The sequence below is a fragment of the Perca fluviatilis genome, chromosome 20 (assembly GCF_010015445.1).
Source record: "Perca fluviatilis chromosome 20, GENO_Pfluv_1.0, whole genome shotgun sequence".
NCBI lineage: Eukaryota > Metazoa > Chordata > Actinopteri > Perciformes > Percidae > Perca > Perca fluviatilis.
Genome location: NC_053131.1, coordinates 23,281,337 through 23,301,337, shown reverse-complemented (window position 1 = coordinate 23,301,337; position 20,001 = coordinate 23,281,337). Strand labels below are relative to the sequence as shown.

Below are 20,001 nucleotides of genomic sequence, written 5' to 3'. Positions count from 1 at the left end.
TCAAAACACACAACACGTCTCACCATCAGCCAGTGACAGGAGGACCCCACAACACACACACACACACACACTCACACTGTATACATGTGGTGCTGATAGAAGCGATAATTGACATAGACCTCTATCGCATTTCTGTCACGATCTGTCAAGTCCGTTAGCATTTAATGGGCAGACTCATGTGCCCCCTCGGCTGGGATTCAACCCAGGCAGAGCTCTTTTTATGAGATCATTTTGGGGATGTTACTTTAAAAGATGCTAAGCAGTGGACTGGTGTGTATGGAAGAATATTCCAACATTAACATGACTGTGTAGAGAAATGTTAATGCAAATTCATATGGTTGCCAAAGTGTTGACACATCTCACAGTACATTACAGTAATCATTCATTACAATCTTGTTAAAGCAACTCTCATGTTTGGTTCACAAAAAATTGTCTGGTTCATGAAACTACTTTTTTAAAGCTCTATGTGATGACTTATGTCTAATTAATAAATAATGTATGTATTAAAATACTAACTTTAAACTTTTCTTAACCTCAAAATGCCTATTTTAATCTATAGTACACTAGCTGGAAATAGCAGCCCCATACAGATTTTGTTTGTTATGAATAGAAATGATAAAATTATCTTCCTGTCCAGTGTGTTGATGTTAAAGGTCTTTAAAAAGAAAAAATACAATATATATTTTATTTATATTTTATATATATATATATATATATATATATATATATATATATATATATATATATATATATATATATATATATATATATATATATATATATATATATATATACATACATACATACATACATACATACATACATACACTATGTGTGTTAAATATGTAAAATAAATCTAGGAGGACATTGAGAAAGGGTGAGGCACTAAACGTTTGTCACAATATATCTCCTGTAATGCATTGGTCATATATTTGTGATATAGATATAACGATATTAAAGTTTGGAATTTCTAATCATTAATGTTGTTTTGTCCTCTCTATTGGCAGGTCGGGTAAACCTACTTACTTCAGTGCAGTGTTCAATACTCTCAGCCCAGCCATCAAACAGTCATGGATTAGTAACTTGCAGATGGCCAAACTGGCTCTAGGTACAGTACACTGCCGCTGTCTCACCCATTGTTTTTTTTGGATTTGAATTGTTTATCCATTCATTTATACAGTATGACGGTTTACTTTATTGACTTATTGGCATATCTATCTCTTTAATCCAAGAGATGCCTATGATTATCCAAATTACTACTGTTACTACATTATTGACTAATAGTTGTTAGGCTATCTACATATTATGACCACATCTAATGAGAACATGAAAGCTGTACCAAAATATGTTTAAAGATAATTATAAGAAATATGATGATAGTTTTACAATGGGACTTCTGGAGTCTTTTATTCTGAAGACAGATTGCTTGTGGTTAGAAAAACACTAACTGCATATGTACGTTATTGAATCAAGTGCTATTTGTGTGTCTGTGTGTTTTGTGTTTGAAATCAGAGGAGGACAACCTGCAGGGTTGGTTCTTTGCAGAGGATGATGGGAATCAGATCAAAAAGCAGAAACACCCTCTCTTGCTTCGACAAATGCCTGTGGTCATGTCAAAACTACAGGAGTTCAAGGTGTGTGTGTGTGTGTGTGTGTGTGTGTGTGTGTGTGTGTGTGTGTGTGTGTGTGTGTGTGTGTGTGTGTGTGTGTGTGTGTGTGTGTGTGTGTGTGTGTGTGTGTGTGTGTGTGTGTGTGTGTGTGTGTGTGTGTGTGTGTGTGTGTGTGTGTGTGTGTGTGTGTGTGTGTGTGTGTGACAAAAGTCACGCTGTCTGCTGTTTGTCATACAGCACTTACTCTCATATCAGGTCAAAAAAGTTCTGTAGCTCAATCTGTACATGTTGATAGGTTAGCTTAGTTGGTTAGAGTGTGGTGCTGAGAATGCCAAGGTTGCTGGTTTGATCCCTGTATGGGCTAAAGCTGGCATTATAGCACTGATGTGTAACCAGCTATCAGAATCAGCCATAAACCATATAGATTACTGACTTTGACATTTAATGCTGGCACAATGACCCAACCTGTGACATGGTATTCCATTTTAAATATCACAGTTGTTGAGGAGGCATGGCTGCTTTGGCTTTGTGTCCATATTGCCTTTTGTATTTGGAGGAGGAGGAGTTGTCTTAGTTAGTTTGTATTCAGCAGCTGTATACCAACAGCAAACAGGCCTTTTAACGCGGGGAAGAGAAGGTTATCGGTATAAATGTTATCTTGAATCAACTGTGTGTGAGTGTGTTTGTGTCTCCAGACAAATTGGAGTAAACCGTTACTAATGTTCATGTTTATTTATGTTCATTTATTTATTTTGGCCTGGGCACCATTACATGACACAATTTGAATGGATTAGAGTCAGATTACTCTGTGTAACTGGCCATGACATACCAACTGGGTGAAAAAGTAGCTCAGGACTGTACACTCCTGGCCGGTTAGCTCAGTTGGTTAGAGCGTGGTGCTAATAACGCCAAGGTCGCGGGTTCGATCCCCGTACGGGCCATTGGTTTTAAAAACTTTAAGTTGTTATATCCAACATAGTAGTAGTCTGTTGGTCTAAGTAAAGTTGTTTTGCAGATGATTTGAGCCATGTTGTTATACCAGGCTGGAAATGTGACAGTAATGAAGGGGCTGTTTCTACCTGACTTTGTTTACCAGAATTGTCACTCCCCCTGGTAAGGCAGAAGCTCCTCTACTATCAGCACTGACCACCAAGGTATAAAATGACTGGTGTCAAAGGGCACTGGGCCATGTTAACTCATGTGGTTTGGTTACTTCAAGATCTTTGAGGTTTTTATCTTGACAATAATTAACACCTGTTTATTTACCCTGTGAATTCCTACATGGTGACTTGATGTTTATCTGACCTTGTTTCTTTATCACCCTCTCTTTTTTTTTTTTTTTGCTGTTCTGTGACAGGTGGAATGTGCCGTTCACAATCCAGAGCCCCACATCAACACAGAGAGCACAGCAGATACTCCCGTCATGGGCCATGGCTGTGTCTGGGTGAGACATTTTTTTCCCACTTGGCTTAGAAAAGAAGCACCGTGTCTGCTTACATTTCAACATTACACAAAATAAGTTTATTCCAAGGGTTATAGTGGCTAACTACAATAATGTGGGCTTCTTCCACCCAGAGCGACAACTAAAATCATAGTTCTAGAGGAATACATTTATGGGCCTCAACCCTTGAAATCCGAGTCTCGCGCTAGAGAGATGTGTTGAGTGGCTTTAACAACGGTTTATTGGCAAATAGTCTCGCAGTCCTTTTATTTTCAGAAGCAAAGCTTATTTAAGCTCAACCACTTTTCTGTCAGTGAGTCTGACTCTGAACTGTTTTCCACTATAATGTGTTAGCTGAGCAGATGGTAAGCTTTTGCTGTTCAATTTTAAATGTCTAATGTCCCCTTGAGAAAAACTTGAGTTTTTCTCAAAATAAACAATGACCGTCATAACCATAGTAATCACTGCTGATGCAGTGTTTTTGACCATCAGGAAAAAACATTGAGTCTGTTGAAAATATAAATCTCACTCTAGCTGGTTATTTTCATTGTGAGGTAATGTATGAACTGTTGATAAAAGATGTTGAACTGAAAAGGGATTTTAGAAAAGTTTGAAAAGTTGTTAGATTTGAGTTAACTTAAACATAATTTAATGTTTCAGGAGATTAGTATTGGTCTCATAGGATTTTGCCTTTAGCCTCCTATGACATGAATTTGATGCATACTTATATGAATACTTCAGCTGTTTCCTTTCTTTTACTTGTACTGTGGTTTCCATGCTGGGTATCTCTTCTAAGATGTTCAGTCTTAACTGGGCTAAATAATTTATTTATGAATAATTAATCCATCTATCTACATAAATGAATGAATGTATCCCTAAAACAAAATCTTAATCTTTGTTCAGGTTGCAAGTTGCACCAACCAGATGGGGCAGATATCCATAGTAGCCATGCAGAGCTCCAGCCCTAAGGTGACTGAGTGTTTCAATGTAGAGTCCCGTATCCTCTGCATGGCCTTCGTCCCTTCAGATCAACCCCAGGAGAATGGCGAGAATGTCCCCGAAAAAACCCATGTCCCCACAGTGAAGGCCAGCGATTCTCCCAGTGTCTGTCTAGGCATGGAGGAGGGCAGGTACAGACACAGTGTACTTACGAAAGTGTGCCTTTTGGGTCAGCTGTACCCACACACCATGCAATATGTTACTTTTTAATAAGTCTTTGAAATATGCAGCCATAAATGATAAATGTCAGGTTTTAATTATGCATGTATTAACGGTAAATATCAGGATCAAAGAACAAGGGTGTCTTTCTAGACTTTTCGCAACAAAGCTTATCGGTAGTACAGAGAGAGATCCAACATAGTGGTCAATGTATTTATGGTACTTGTCCACTAACTTCAATGGAGCATCATGAAAGGGTGTTTGCTACAAGTTGACAAAAAGCACTCTTGTAATTGTAGGAAGACATAATAAAACTAAAAGTACATCAAATAAAAAATCAATTCAAAAAAATCAATCATTTTATCACAAAAAAAGGTTCCCTTTTTATGTTTCAAAATGGGTTTAATTAAGTTTAAGTGACTTTAGGGAAATGTTATAGAGTAATCTACTGCCAAACTGCTGCGTGGCGTGAGCGTGTCAGCTGCGTGGCGTGTCCGTTTTTATTTCAGCTCCCATGTTAACAGGTTAGAGTTTTCACACTGCTTGCGTGACACGCACGTCTCAGGCGCAGCTCGAGCCGCGCCGCAAACGCATGCCTGCTAGAAATAGGACCGACGCCTATTTTTCACGCGACACGCAAGCGTGTTGGAAGCGTTTCCATGCAAAATAGAATAGGAAAAGATGTTTATATGTCATTTTGACAAAAATATATTTAATAAAGTCTCTAGGTTTTGACCTAAATGCAGATATAAATGTAATTTTTAAAAGAATAATAATAAATAATTATCGATTTTCAAATATTGAACCGAAGAAACGCCACGCTCATGCAACGCAGCCAGTGTGAAACGGCCCTTAATGATAACATTCATATAGAGGTGTTTATAAAAGAAGCACTCTGTATAAAGTCGGGTTCTAATTTTATCTCCTGTCCTGTTCAGCATCATTGTGTATAAGAGCAGCCAGCGGTCCAAGAAAGTACGTCTGCAGCATTTCTTTGCCCCAGACAAGTCCACCGTCACCAGCCTGGTCTATAAGAAACACTGTCTGTACGTCGGCCTGGTCAGCGGCTCTGTGGCGGTCTACTCCAGATCACAAGGTGTGTGTTTCAGAAGGGGAGGGACTTGTCAATTTGTGTATCTCATCTGATATAGTCTCAGAATTCTGCCGTTGTGATGTTTGTTGATACTCTTAAATAGCTATAATTAGGGCAATTACGAGGTTAAATCGCTCTTGTTGTGTGAAACAGAAATGCATTCATTGAGTTAATTAGATTTGGTTTTAAAACTGTGTCGGCTGACCGTGTTTACCTCAATATTGAGTCTGCACCAGCCCCTTGGTTTTTTAACCCTCAGCCATAATTTGCCATGTACAGTACATGCTGTTGCTGACTTGGTAACTTTCAGCAACTTTTAACACATTTCTGCTGACCTAATTTTCCAAAAACAACCAGCACCATATCTGATGAATTATAGGCAGAACATTTTATGGGTTACAATGATGAAACATTTGGCAACACTGAATGAAAGGGGTTATTCAGGGAGAAACATATGCTGAGATTTCTTCTCTTTTTTTGTGTGGTTGATTGCTCTAACTGCTATTTTCTTTCTCTGAGTCACTGGGTTACCGTTAGCGTGTAAGTCAGAGGCTCATTATGTTACTCGAGGTCAAGGGGTCTCCTCTGCTCCGTGTTGAGGTTCTGTTTCCGTTTGCTCGGTTGTCTGCGAGAAGCCAATCTGTTTGCGGTGACCTATTTAACGTCTTCCTTCCCCAGACGAGCACAGACACGTTGGAGGAGCGGATCTTTCACATTTTGTGTTTAGTTCCATCTCTTATTGGCTTTCATAGTGGTGTAAACATCGGAGTATCCTCCTTTCTCTGTCTCAGTGTTGTTCTTTGTCTTCTTTTTCTCTGTGGCACATAATGTGGGTAAAGATAAGTACATATTTTCAGAACTTGAGGACACAAACTCCTTGTAATTCTTGGCTGCCAGAATATAAGTATTGGTATCACTATCATGTGATGCCACTATTGCTAGAGGCATGTTTTATTAACCTCAGTCACACGTATTCATCTCAATATGACTCAAACAAATTAATCTCCAAGGAAGAACTTTTAAGTGTCCTTTCTCAATTTCTACCTTTGTTGTTCTGTTAAGTTGGTCTGTTACCTGTGTCTAGGCCGCAAGCATGTCAGACAGATTTTTACTTGCAGTCTAGGCGCGGGTTTAGCCTTGTGTGCGCACATGTCACCCCCCCCCCCGCTTCATTCTCCACACACCAGTTATTCGACACTGGCACAGAGTATGCCAGTGTTGGCCTTTGGTGTAACTGAATGTTTCAAAAGTTTCAGTAGCTGCTTTTCATCATTCATCAACACTGGTGTGTCAAATATGTTCCCAGGAGAAAGTCCTAGCCCTAGATCTTTGAGTCTGATTTGTATGGTTTCTTCCCATCAGCAGCTCTGTCACCGTCACTGGAAAATGATGCCTGATGCTAAAATGATGAGTCATCATGTATAGTTTGGTAGGGAAACTGTTCCCGGCATCCCTGTTGTAATGCTGCTCAAGTCACAAGCACAGTGAAAAGGCTCATTAGCATTTAAAGTAGACCTACGGTTTACATTGCAGGGAAGAAAGCAAGCAGAACTAGGAAAATGCTCAGCGTATATGCTTTGATGTTAAGCTGTCATCTGAGTCAAGGGGACCCTCACAGTGATAAGTGACGAGACATCAAAAACAACTGAACAGACGGGGATGTTGCTTTGGCTTTAAAGCCATCAGTGCTGAGTTATCCTGCATGGAAATGCCATCCTGCTGTAGATGCAGTGTGTCTAAAGCTGGCCAGTCATCCTCATTCTGCCATGCTTGTTGTTTCCTTTCGTGACCGTGTGAGAGATGGAGACAGAAGGAGGCAATGATTCGGCAAAGGTCACACGTCATAGCCAAACCTTTAGAACATAAACTCTGTTCTTGTCTATTCTGCCATCCTGCATCATCTATTTTGTTCTCTTCTCTTGGGAGTATTGTGCATCATTTGTTGTTTGTTGCAGCTTTGTCAAAATAAGAAAAATGATTGGCTTGTTTAATCAGCGTTCACTGTCTGATTTGTGTGCTACTGTTTGCTCACACACAAACACTGCGATGAGTGGTTTGTTGCAGCTGACACTGACGTGAAGGAATGCTACAGTTTAAGAAGTGGGCAGACTTACATAAGACTGCAGGTTGGCACTCCTGTCATTTCTTTTTCCTTTTCTCCACTACTCCTTTCCTTTTTTCCGTTTCATTTTTTTTCTACCTACACAGTGTGATTTTTTTGCAATAATATACACAAGGCATTGCTGGAATGCTAATCCCACCATGCCCCTTTAGTGGGAGATTACCCTCACTTCCCCAGTCATTACTGTACCTCTGAAAGAACATCTCTCCCTGCGTGGCACCTCTGCCTTCAATAGCCGCCTTTGTGCCTTTTCTTAACAAACCCTATTGGGGAGGCCTCATTCACTTCCTGGCCTAGATTAGCTAAGGGAATGTGGTATCTGGAGGAAATGAAGTCTGTATTCAACACAGGGCACTTTTATTTAAAAGTACATGTCAGTAAAAAAAAAAAATTATGCACATTACCTACCATATTTGTGTGAAAAATGTATCAAATGTCTAACTTTTTTTTTCTGTCCAACAGCCTTTCATTTTATGACTACATTGATTGCAATCTAAACCAGTAAATATGATGGTTGCAGAAATGTAATGTGTTGATATTTATAAAGGTACTGCATGGGGTGTTACATTGCAGTAGAGCTGGCACTGCAGGTGCCCAGGCACATGTAGAACCCAGTGTGTAGGAGGTGTGTGTGGGATAGAGATCAGCTCTGACTAATGCAGTGCAGTCCATCTATATTCACAGTGAAGGATGTGAAAACCATCAATGGCCACTCCACCAGCATTAGCAGAATCATAAATGCAGATTACCTTGTCAGGCGATATTTATAAAGACCGAGTGTCTATTACTGTGTCTTCCATACAAAAGAATAAACCATTTTGCGTGAACTATTACATTAACAGTTGCTAGGTTAACATTGCAAAAGAGAATACAGAAGTGAAGAGATGTACACTACAGTACAATTTGTTGTTGCTTATGTTTCACCATGCTGCAACTTTATCAGATTTCAGATCCTTACTGAATATATATGGATTGTGTGTTTGCACGTGAACTGCTTTTTTGTTCATAGGGTATTTTGTGAAATGCAGTTTGTTTATTTGAGTACTGAGGTGACAGTGTTGCGTTTGTTGTTTCAGATGGTTTGTGGAGCAGCGAGGAGCCCAAAGTGCTGAAACTGGGAGTACTCCCAGTCAAGGCCATGCTGGCTGTGGAGGAGCACCTCTGGGCTTCATCAGGTGGACAGGTCTTCATCATCAGCACCCATACACACTGTGTCGAGGTACGTAACCTAGCTCTGATACTGTTTAGGCTACTATAACATACCATGTCTACAAAATGTGTGTAACCGCCCCTAAAGTTAAGAACGGAGGTACATTTTGAGTGTGGATTAATTTGTTGTTAGGGAGATTTGCCAATAAGCAACCAGTGTGAACTCAGTCACTGAAAGTACAAAGAACCTCATTTCCCTCCTCGCGATTTCTTCTTTGTGTGTGTGTGTGTGTGTGTGTGTGTGTGTGTGTGTGTGTGTGTGTGTGTGTGTGTGTGTGTGTGTGTGTGTGTGTGTGTGTGTGTGTGTGTGTGTGTGTGTGTGTGTGTGTGTGTGTGTGTGTGTGTGTGTGTGTGTGTGTGTGTGTGTGTGTGTGTGTGTGTGTGTGTGTGTGTGTGTGTGTGTGTGTGTGTGTGTGTCTGGTTTGGGGAATGAAAGCAACTGCCATGGGTCCAGGAATAGTAACCTTCCTGTGACATGCACTCACTAATAATCTGTTTAGCCTCATTAAGCTCATTATGTTGAACCACCTGCCTGTCTCGCTCTCTTTTCCTCACTGAGGACTTACAGTTAGTCCACAGTGGTGACTGTAAGTGGACCAGGAGAGACAGACACATAGAGGAATAAATGGTGGGATAGATACAAACAAAGACGTAGATTATTTAGTACATACTTATTTAAATAAAAGGTAGATACAGTATTGTGAACATGGTTAAATGTGTGCAAAACAAAATGCAGGACATTTACATGTCATGCTCCTTTATCAACACATTTTATCAGAACTGTGTACTGACACACTTGTGAATGGACTCTCCTTAGCCAAATATAACTCCACCTACATGTAACGCAATGTGTGGAGAGATTATGTAACCAGTGGTGATGGGAAAAAAGCCCAGTGTATTGGTCTCCATGCACAGAGAATTCAAAATTACACTCGGCACATTTGTGAAATCTGTTCAAGAGTAAAACCAAGAGTTAAAGAAAAATGATTTATGAAGTTGATCTAAAACATCGGTAAATGCTTCCTTCTGTGTGCTTCCTGTTTTGACTACACCTGACAGTCTGTCTCATTATATTCTGAAATATTTAAATCACCCGTGAACAAACATCTTTGGTGCATTTGTCCATGAAAACAAACATTGTTTCATATCCTATGTTGCCTATTGTAGAAATGTGATGCTTTTGATTCCATTTCGATGCCAAAGCATAATCACAGGGTCCCAGACATTACAACCACAGACAATGCACTGTGGTTGACTGTAATCTAAACAGATTGAGAAAGACTTTCTGGGGGTTGATTGCTTTTCAAAAAGAATTTTCAAAGTTTGTAGTCACACACAGGCAACCCAAGAGAGTCAAAATTCACCCTGTAGCTACCGTCATGTTAGGCTTGGGTTTTAAATGTCAACAACAGTATACAGGGCTGTTTGTGCAACAGTCTGTTGAATTCTTTTTTTAACGTCAGTATTCTCTCATAGGCAGATGGTCACACTGACTAACAGCCAGGCAGCAACCTGCTACACAACACTAGAGTTTGAACAGCAGATTAATTACAATTTTGTGCTTTAGTGCCCTTCTCCTCTAACTTACAAACATGAGCACACGTCTAATCTTGCACATTAGATTACTGCTAACCTCAGTTTGCCGACTATATCGCTAATCAGCTACAGAACATTGACCAGCATATAGCGTGTGTGTGTGTGTGTGTGTGTGTGTTTTTTTTTTTTTTTTTTTTTTTTTTTTTTTTTTTTTTTTTTTTTTTTTTTTTTTTTTTAAAAAAAATATATATATATATATATATATATATATATATATATATATATATATATATATATATATATATAATCTCACAATAAAAGCATAATATGAGCTCTTTAATTAAAGGTTAATGTTACTTTAGTGGTTGACACCCTCCCTCAGGCTGAATTAATTATAAATGTGCAAAACATTCATGCCTAAGTCCGGTCACACTGCCTTCTCTCCCTCATCCAGAGGCAGCTGGAGGCCCACCAGGAAGAGGGCATGGTGGTGTCCCACATGGTGGTGGCTGGGGTGGGCATCTGGATCGCCTTCAGCTCTGGTTCCACTCTGCGCCTTCTCCACACCGAGACCCTGGAGCACCTGCAGGACATTAACATTGCCACACCTGTCCACAATACACTGCCTGGTGAGTCCATTTCTAGACTGACAAAATATCAATCCAGTTTAGTTTCCAGTGGCTGTTTAAAGAAGACCTATTGTGGATATTTATTAAGGTTCTAAATTTCAGCATAACGGCGAATAACATTATGGGCCCTATCTTGCACTCAGCGCAATTGCCTTTGTACACCGACGCATGTATCATTCCTATTTTGCACCCGACCCACAGCGGACTTTTCCCTCCACAGACGCACGTCTGTAAATTAGGGAATGTATTTGCGCTCCGGGGAGGCAGTTCAGCGAAAAGAGGAGACGTGTTCAGATGCAAACGTTCCCTGGGGCTATTTTGCAGTTTCAGAAAACAATTCCGCCACTGACCAGGAAAAACCTGGTCTAAAGTCAGTGGCGCTAGTCTAAAGTCAGTAGCGCGTTATTCAGATGCTATTTTAGGGGCGCATGCTTGGCCATAATGTAGCGTGTGCACAACACGCATCTTCTTTGCTTCTCTCATCTACATGGACGCAGCCGTTCCCATTTTTGCAAACCATGCATAATTACAAGGAAAAATATTACTGAAAATGCGCTTCAGGTGTTTGGATAGGTCAGGAGGCACTTTACAGTACAGTTCTTATAAAGTCGCAACATTCTTTGTGGCTTGTTGTGTTTTACACAACATTTCCATGAATCATGGATGTGTTGATGACATAAATGAGGAAATATTAGAGGACTTAAGGAGACGTGATGTTGAACTATGGCGGGATTGGACACTCCGGCGGGATCTAGTCCAGGAGTAATGCGCGATGCGCTCCTGATGGAGCGGGTGGACGGAGATGGAGTGGGGGTAGGAGGAAGGGGCACAACAGGAGCAGATGGTGCGTTTGGAGGCCCTCGCTCCATGTCTGCAGCAATCCTCTCCAGACTTGAGGAGATGCGCCAGAGAGGCCGCAGCAACATCGCCACCCGGCCAAGACGGGCATTTATTACTTTGCCGATCTCGGACAGCTCCCGCTGGCGTGCACCAGGCAAATCCGCCGTCATAATAGCAATCTGCCATGGAACAAGCGTGCCTGATCTTAAAGGGAATGTGAGATGAGCCTCTGATTGGTTTATTGCACGCTACACCCAAACCTAGCTACTTCAGACCAACCCATTTTAGATTTGCGTTGGGCGCAAGAGTCATTTATCCCGCCGGCATAATAGCAACAGCGCCAGAGATCCGCCCACTAAGCTACTTGCGTTTCACGTTTGATACTTGCGTTTCAGATCGTTAAAATAGGGCCCTAAGCCTTTTCAGGTACTTATTCATCACACAATGACCATAAGTATGAATTAATTTGAGTTACCTGTTCAGGGTCAACTTACAAATAATTGTATAGTTATAGTTCAAATATTCGGCATCAAAGACAGAATTTATACGTTCCTAAATAGCTTTGTTTCACTGTTTCTCATTTCTCTGCATCCCATCCCCAACATTTATAATTTTGTTGGACAAATACAATCCGGTTGGGATCTTCTCATTCCATCCCCAAAGTAACCAGTAGGACACTCCTGGAGGTTTAAGTACTTTAATACGGATACTGTTTTTTATTGGTGGTTCAAACTTAAGGCAATCCTTTTGAATCGTTTACGTATTATTCAACAAAACCTACTGTACTGTAGTATTCAAGCCTTGTGGTTTATGATTCAGTCATGGTGATTCTGTGGTCTTACCATCTTTACCACATCAACAACCACCTCTCAGTTCTCTTCGCCTGCCCTTGAGTGTCAGTCAGTAATGTGATCTGTACGCCTGACTGAGACCGAAACCTTTTCGAGAGTGTCAGACTGTCTGACGAAGAACCGCAAAGCATACATGTTCTCTCTTTTGATGTCTGATATTGTGATCATCTAGTCAAATATACTTATCCAGACACAGCCCAGCATTTGTGACCTGTGATGCAAGTCCCACGACTTCATGTTTTCAAAGTGCTGTCTTACTTGGTGGCTGTCAGTAATTAGCTGACATCAGCGTAGGTGCCCATCCGGACAGCTCTTGTTATGGTTTGTCATGCTTTCGTCTTCCTTTAGTCTAAACAATGAATCAGGAACCTCTCATTTTGTCTCTATTCATAGTGTTGCATAAAGAAACCTTTTGACCTCGTCAAGTCATTATTTAAGGAAACGTGGCGTGTTCTGGAAGGCGCTGTCTAAAAGGCAAATCCAACCCAAATTTAAACAAATGGGACATCCTTTGGATCCAATGGATGATGATGATGATGAATTATGACATCGCTTCAAAATAAATTTCATATTTGCAGCTAAGCTTCTAGTTGAGCGAGTGGAGTTCGGTACAAAATTAACTTTCCCAGCTATCTGAAACATTAATAGTACCAAAGATCAAGAGCTTGTTTTGGAACTTGCAATAATGTTAGAAGTCCCATGTTGTAAAAAGTGAGATTTCCATGTTTTCTTTTATTATAAAGTAGGTTGAGGTACTATATAAATACTGTGAATGTTTTAAAACACTCAGGCTACAGAGAAATGCCAACAGCCTGTATTTAGAAACCGTGCCTTTAAACGAGCAGTCTTCCGTACGGTTGTGATGTCACAACTATACTATATATAGGTAAATAAATCCATCACTTAAAAAGTAGGAATTAACACTTTCACGACCTCAATCAATCAGAATGTTATGCTGACACAAAATATGAACTGTAATGCCAGATAAAACCAAACCTATCTAGATTAAACGTTAACAACAATGTAGGAGTATAACATACCTAATATAGCATTACTTAGTATAGCAGTAATTAAGATGAAAACAGTGCTTTGAAAAGAAATTTACTCTTCTTACCGTTCCACTATAATGGCTCACCTTTGATCTCTGAGTAAGGCACTGCAGCTGTAAACCCGTCATTACCAGGTTGTAATCTCTGCAGAACAGCGTCGGAGGCGAGACAAATGAGCCATATTTCACAGAGATTGGATACCAGATGAGTTTAATATGTAACATACAGTGTGTGCAAAACCAAGGAGTGTATTGCGTCGTACCATAACACTGTTTAGAACTGTTTAATGGGCTCTTTAGCACGGGCATGAGTTTTGTTACTATGGCAATTGTTGTCATCACAGTAGATGATATTGTTTTTAGTGTGCGGCAGTTGGTTGTGAAACAGTTTCGTGCCATGTGTGTTTAAGCCAAACATTGTCGCCGTCAAACCAAATGAATGTTACTGTGACAACTGTCCCAGGCTGAAGTCATCAGAGCGTCCTACTGCTGCTTCGGATCTTGTAATCTGCTGCGTTACATCAGCTTGACCCCAAAACCACACAGCCCAAAAGAATGATTGTTTTTGGGTTGTTTTTTTTTTGCTTCTGTTGGTATGTAGTCAGGATTTGTGCAGTCCAGTCGCTGCTGCGTTCAATCTCTTTTTTTCTCCATGCTGAGTAATGCAGACAGCTGTGGTTTAGCGTGCCTTTAGTTTCCCAAAGCATTCTTTGTAATGTTGAAGTTTTATACCCTTGTTGCCTTCCTCTTGAAACTGGATTGCACATAGTTTTGATTCTTAAATGAGGTTTTGATTTGAGTTTTGGTTTTTGATGACAGCTGTGGTTTCTCCTGTATGTGTATTGTGGTCTGCAGTTAATGACTACTAGCCTGCAGTTGTTCTGTGCGATCTCATCATCAGCATCATTAGCTGTGCTGGCCAGCTTGGCGTAGACTGTGTGCACATTTAGTCTTCAGAGGGACTTCTCTATTATTGCCATGAGGTAGCAATAACATTCAGAAAGGCCTCAGAAGTATTTAGCAAAATGACAAAAAAGGAATGTGTGGAGGTTGTGTAACATCTGGTAAAGCAGGTTAGCTCTTTTCATCACGCACTTCTTCCACTTCAAGCAGCATTTATTCATCCGCAGAATGCCAGCTCTCATGTAATTAGCTTTTGGGAGATGGTTTTAAATACCATGTAGCTGTTGGAGAAACTATGAAGACAGAATCCAATGCTGTGAAGGCTTGAATACAAACTGCAACAAAGGACCATCCACTCACAGCATCCATGTATCCATGGCTACAAGTTGTTCAATGTGGCACAATGGTTAACAGCATTGCTGCACCATCATGCCTCCGTCTGCAGAGAAAACTGATTTATGAACAGTACTAGCAACAGTAGAAACACTAAATGTACATAAGAGATGACCGACTTGGAGTATCCACACTGACTAGATATTGTGGGAGACTCTCACTCTGATACCCAGTGTTTAGAGTTACAAGTGGAAGGCCTCTTTGTCAGACAGATGTGACTGATAAAAGCAGCCTGCTTCGGGACCTCACTGCCCATATTCGCTAATAGGATCCATGCAACCGCAGAGGAAGCTGGTTCTGGGACAGACCACCACACATGATATCTTTCCTCCTCTGGGCCTTGCCATTAAGAGCTCACTTCCTCTGATAACAGTATTGGGTCCCAGGACTGTCAGACAGCATGGAAGTCAAAAGTTGTTTATACAATTTAAATCACCAATAAGGTTATGTGGTTGTGATTTGGATATTTTGATGAAGCAGTTGCATGAAGTCCACCTGTCTGCCGTCTTTTTCGTGGTCTGTTGTGATGGTGACTTTCCAGAATGCTCCACAGTGGCGTTTATCACCGCTGGCTGCTGCTGTGGAACAGAATGAGACCAAAAAATGTGCTGTTTCTGCACAAACTCTGATGTAATTGGAACTGCCAACCAAACTGTTTGGACAGGAGGGACTGCCTGCAATCGATGCGTTGGAGTCAGTGTGATTTGGTCTTTCAGCCGCAATTCTTTGCTCCATTAATGTACATCTACTGAGACACAAGCTAAAAAATAATATCAGCTTATCAGAAAATGACAAAAAGTAGAATTGTTCCGATATTTAATCTCTGATTTCCACATCCCCATTCTCCAGGAACTTTGCATTATCAAGCAAGGATATTCTATTACAGATGCAATTTTTGCTTGTCCACAGAACACACAGTCAGGCTCACAATCGGAGACATGGGGCGTTGTCTTCAGTGTGAATGCGTCTATAAATGCTGCAGTGTTGAATGCAGGAGGTGGTCTAGGTGGGGTTATCCTTCTCATGTTCCTGCATGTTGGAGCAATTCTGCTTTCTCACCCTGTACAAGCACTAAACCGACAACCAGCTAATATGCTGTAATAGCAGTCATTTTCACTGGGACTTCTGTGACTCATGTTTTAGAGTAATTTAGTGGTATTAGTAGTTGATTGGGTAATAACTTTGGCACTGTGCTGTAAAAGCATACTACTTTCTCTCTAATCTGAATATATACATATATAATGTCCTCTGAATTAGACATCTGAATTTAAATCTCTCTGGGACCAAGTGAGTTCCACTGCATCTATTTTCCAAAGTAGGACAAGAAATCCACATCAGGAAAAGCATAAAAGCTAAATTTAATGAAAGCAAGAATATCTAAAAAAAAAAAAAAAAAAAGGCTCTTCATAAGCACTTCAAATAGCATTAGTCCTCCATCAAAGGAGACTATACCATGATCCCAAAGGGTGGTGGCTGGCCGATGCTGAGGTTCTAGTCTGCCTTTGTCTGCTGTTCTGTGACCTAAATAGGCAGCCATGCATGGCCTAATGGGAGACAAACATCAGGGGGGGGTCAGTAAATAAAATCTCCAGCACTCCTTTGTTTGTACGCCACCATTGTTGCACACATCCCAACACGGATAAGACACTTATTTCTGAGTGAGCCCTCGGAGATACAAGGAATGAGTAGACTGGATAGGACTGAATGACATGCTGTATCTGCACTGTGAAGAAGCTCCAGTTTAAACTTGTCTTAATTTGATCTTCTCCTTGGAAACATTTCAGATTGACATGAAAATTAAGTTACTATTCATAATGATCAGTGAGGTATACAGTGTATGATATATTCAAGATATTTGTGACACCTTCCATTGTGTGAAATTAACTTTCTGGCTCGCCTACTAAGGGCTAATGGTATTTTCCTTTTTCTTTTTTAAAATGGCTAGACTGTTGGTCCGGCTACAACTTCACTCCATACGTCAACAACTATTAGATGGTTTTCTATGAATTGTATACAGACATTCATTGTCCCCAGAGGATGAAGCGTGACTTTGACTTTGACTTCATGACTGATTTTGGTGATTCCCTGACCTTTCCTCTAGCCCCACCATCAGGTTGACACTTTAGTTTTTTTGTGATGTCTTGACAACTATTGAATGGATTCCTGTGAAATTTGGTGCATACATTGATTTCCATCTCAGAATGAACTATAATCATTTTGATGATCCTCTTATTAAGAAACGTTAGCATGCTAAACTAAAATTGAACATGGCAAACATTACACCTGCTAAACATTGGCATGTTAACACTGGCATTGTGAGCATGTTGCCACGCTAGCATTAGCATTTAGCTCAAAGCACTGCTCTACGCACCAATGCTGCACTGTGTGTGTGTGTGTGTGTGTGTGTGTGTGTGTGTGTGTGTGTGTGTGTGTGTGTGTGTGTGTGTGTGTGTGTGTGTGTGTGTGTGTGTGTGTGTGTGTGTGTGTGTGTGTGTGTGTGTGTGTGTGTGTGTGTGTGTGTTTTAAGTCGCTTTGGATAAAAACGTCAGCTTAATGTAATGTACACCCTCACAGAGCCGTAAACATGGCTCACCAAACTTTTCTCTCACAATGATGCAGTTTATACAATTTGTGTTCATATCATAGAGTGAACAAAATTTAAATCTGTAAAATGTGTGTGTGAATTGAGGACCTAGAACACTTCAAATAGCTTTACAATGGGAGTAATCTATTAAGAGGGTTCCTGCGAGAGAGACTGAAAGAGCAATTACTTACATTGTGCTGATCTGATGTATTTCTAGACTGATCGAATGACAGATATAGTGTATTATTGTAATGTTTGGGATTTGCTCCTCCCTCCTGCTGTTGGTTGTCAGGACTAAGTGCAGATCAAAGTGGTGCTCTGGTGTAGGATCAGGGCCAAAGCCGGGCCATGTTGACGTTCACTCTGGGTTTATTTTAGTTCACCCTCTGGGTGGGGAACTCCAAATATTATGAAAGGAGGAAGTTGAGCAAGGCCCCCGACCGGCAGTCTGTGTGTTTCTGCTAACTCTGGGCCCTCATTAGAAGCACATGTGGGCAGGACTCAGGGTCCAGTCTTCAACTGTACCTGCCTTCCTATCTGGCATGATTCCAGGAAGAATGGAAGTATGGAAGTATGGCAGTATAGCGTGTGTGTGCCCCATGCAAGGGGTCAGCTCTAGTGAGGGGGGGTCACGCAGAGAGACTGGCAGTAATTTTTCCTAAACCCCAAGAGGATTACTTTGAGAGAGGAAATTCAAGTCAAGCTGTTGCAGCAGTAATGACTCATGACAGTCTCGCCTCCCACATAGCGGGACCGAAAAGACATTTTTGCAAAACCTCAGATTCTTACTACAATAAAAAAAATTAAAAAAAGATAAAAAAAAAAATAAAAATGTCTTACTAGATACCATTTGTTGCAAAGCTTATTCCTGACAAAGCTTCCGTGTGGGTCTGAGAGGAGTGCCAAATTCCACATAATAAGTCGCCTAACAGAGCAGGCTGTCAGCAAGCCTGGCTTTATTGCCATCCTTGCTGAAAGGTGCTGTTAAACCAACAATCACGGCTTTTACAGTCCAAAGTGTCATCACAGTGATTGTTCTGACCAGGAGGGAAGGGAAAGGGAAAAGGTCAGGCCAGACTGTCCTGTTGTAGCTGCCACAGAGGCAGAGATCCTTGCTTAATTACAGCATTACGCTTCACTCATTCTGTTACAAAACACTTTTGTATTTGTTTGTTTAACTCGAAGTGAACCATAATGGTGCATTTTTCTGTGTTCAGACGCTTGACAAGAGCTGCTTTTATCCAGGCTGCTCTTTACGTTGCCCTGGAGACAAATAACCCTTGAATATGGTTGCTACATAAATGCCCCCACTCGCTGAAAATATACACCTCCCTCCCGCGCACCACACTGTATTCATGTGGCCCATTAACTATGCAATTCTTATTTTCCAAGTCTAACAGATCATGCTTAGCGCCGGTAAAATCCCTCAGGGTGGTAAAATATGTTTGTCAAGAAACATTCGTTAGCTGTGTCTCTCTCAATTTTTCAAGCTAAATAAAATTTGTGGAAGATTAAACCAATATTGGATTTGGATGGATTTAAACCAGTGTTATAGCCTGACAAGCTAGACCCACATCAAGATGTTGGGTCTGGGAACTCACCGTTGACAGAGCTCAATCAGAAGGGCGGGATAAACGGTTGTCTTTCAAATTCTTTCTGCACGTAATAGGATAGCGCTACAACCAGGCAGAGCAACGAAGAAGGTAGCAGAGCTAGTTGATAGATTAAACTTTTGCCGTATCCGGTCGGCAAAACTCCGAACACATCTTCCTTTTTTAAGAATGACTTCAGAGCCGTTCTTTGTTCTTTTTCTCAAAGAAAAGCTTAACTCCAAGTCTTCCAGAGTTATGGCCAAAGCCGATTCGAAAGACCGCTGTTCGCCAGCAGCAGCAGCCATAAGCCCGCCCACCGACTCTATACACAATGTGATTGGCCCGGCCAGAGTTTGGTTTTTCCAGCTCGCAAGCCAACGGAGAGTTGCTAGACCCCCTGGCTGCTAATTAAATTTGCTGCCGCTAGGGTGCGTCTAGATTTCTAGGCTACTAATTTTATGCTTCTGTTTGTTTGTTTTTTCTCCATAGGAAACCAGAGAGTGTCCGTGAGCAGTCTGCTGGTCTGTCATGGTCTGCTGCTGGTAGGGACCAACCTGGGGGTGACTGTGGCCCTCTCTGTCCCCAGACTGCAGGGGATCCCAAAGGTCACAGGTAACACTGAAACATTACTGTGTCCCATATTCAAATGTACTTACATGTAGGCCTACAATTTAGGATTATTTTCATTATTAAGTTGATTTTTATTAAGTGATTTGATCATTTAGACTATGAACAGTTAATGATGGCTTTTTAATAAAGGCGTCTCACAATCTCCTAGAGACCAGGGTGACCCTTTCAAATTGCTTGCTTTGTCCAACCAACAGGCTACACCCAAAGTAATTCATACGGTATCATAATGTAAAACAGAGAACATCAGCAACTCTTCACATTGTATTTGTATTTATTATAAGGATCCCCATTAGCTGACGCCTAGACGACCAGCTAGTCTTCCTGGGGTCCAAGACAACATTTAATCAGACAATATTAAAACA

At 40.9% G+C, this 20,001-nt stretch overlaps 1 protein-coding gene and 1 non-coding gene across 3 annotated transcripts in view; both read left to right on the top strand.

Annotated features, from left to right (window-relative positions):
• The window catches only part of arhgef10 (Rho guanine nucleotide exchange factor (GEF) 10), a 57,652-nt gene that overhangs the window by 35,780 nt on the left and 1,871 nt on the right, over positions 1-20,001 (top strand). For both annotated transcript variants that reach the window (XM_039786138.1, XM_039786137.1), the window contains 8 exons: positions 1,008-1,108; positions 1,513-1,634; positions 2,968-3,054; positions 3,955-4,181; positions 5,148-5,305; positions 8,501-8,643; positions 10,624-10,798; positions 19,499-19,621. In XM_039786138.1, coding sequence (XP_039642072.1) covers positions 1,008-1,108; positions 1,513-1,634; positions 2,968-3,054; positions 3,955-4,181; positions 5,148-5,305; positions 8,501-8,643; positions 10,624-10,798; positions 19,499-19,621 — 1,136 coding nt within the window. The remainder of the gene's footprint in view (positions 1-1,007; positions 1,109-1,512; positions 1,635-2,967; positions 3,055-3,954; positions 4,182-5,147; positions 5,306-8,500; positions 8,644-10,623; positions 10,799-19,498; positions 19,622-20,001) is intronic.
• Positions 2,478-2,551, top strand: trnai-aau. The gene has a single exon. It is a non-coding gene; the product is annotated as a tRNA-Ile (tRNA).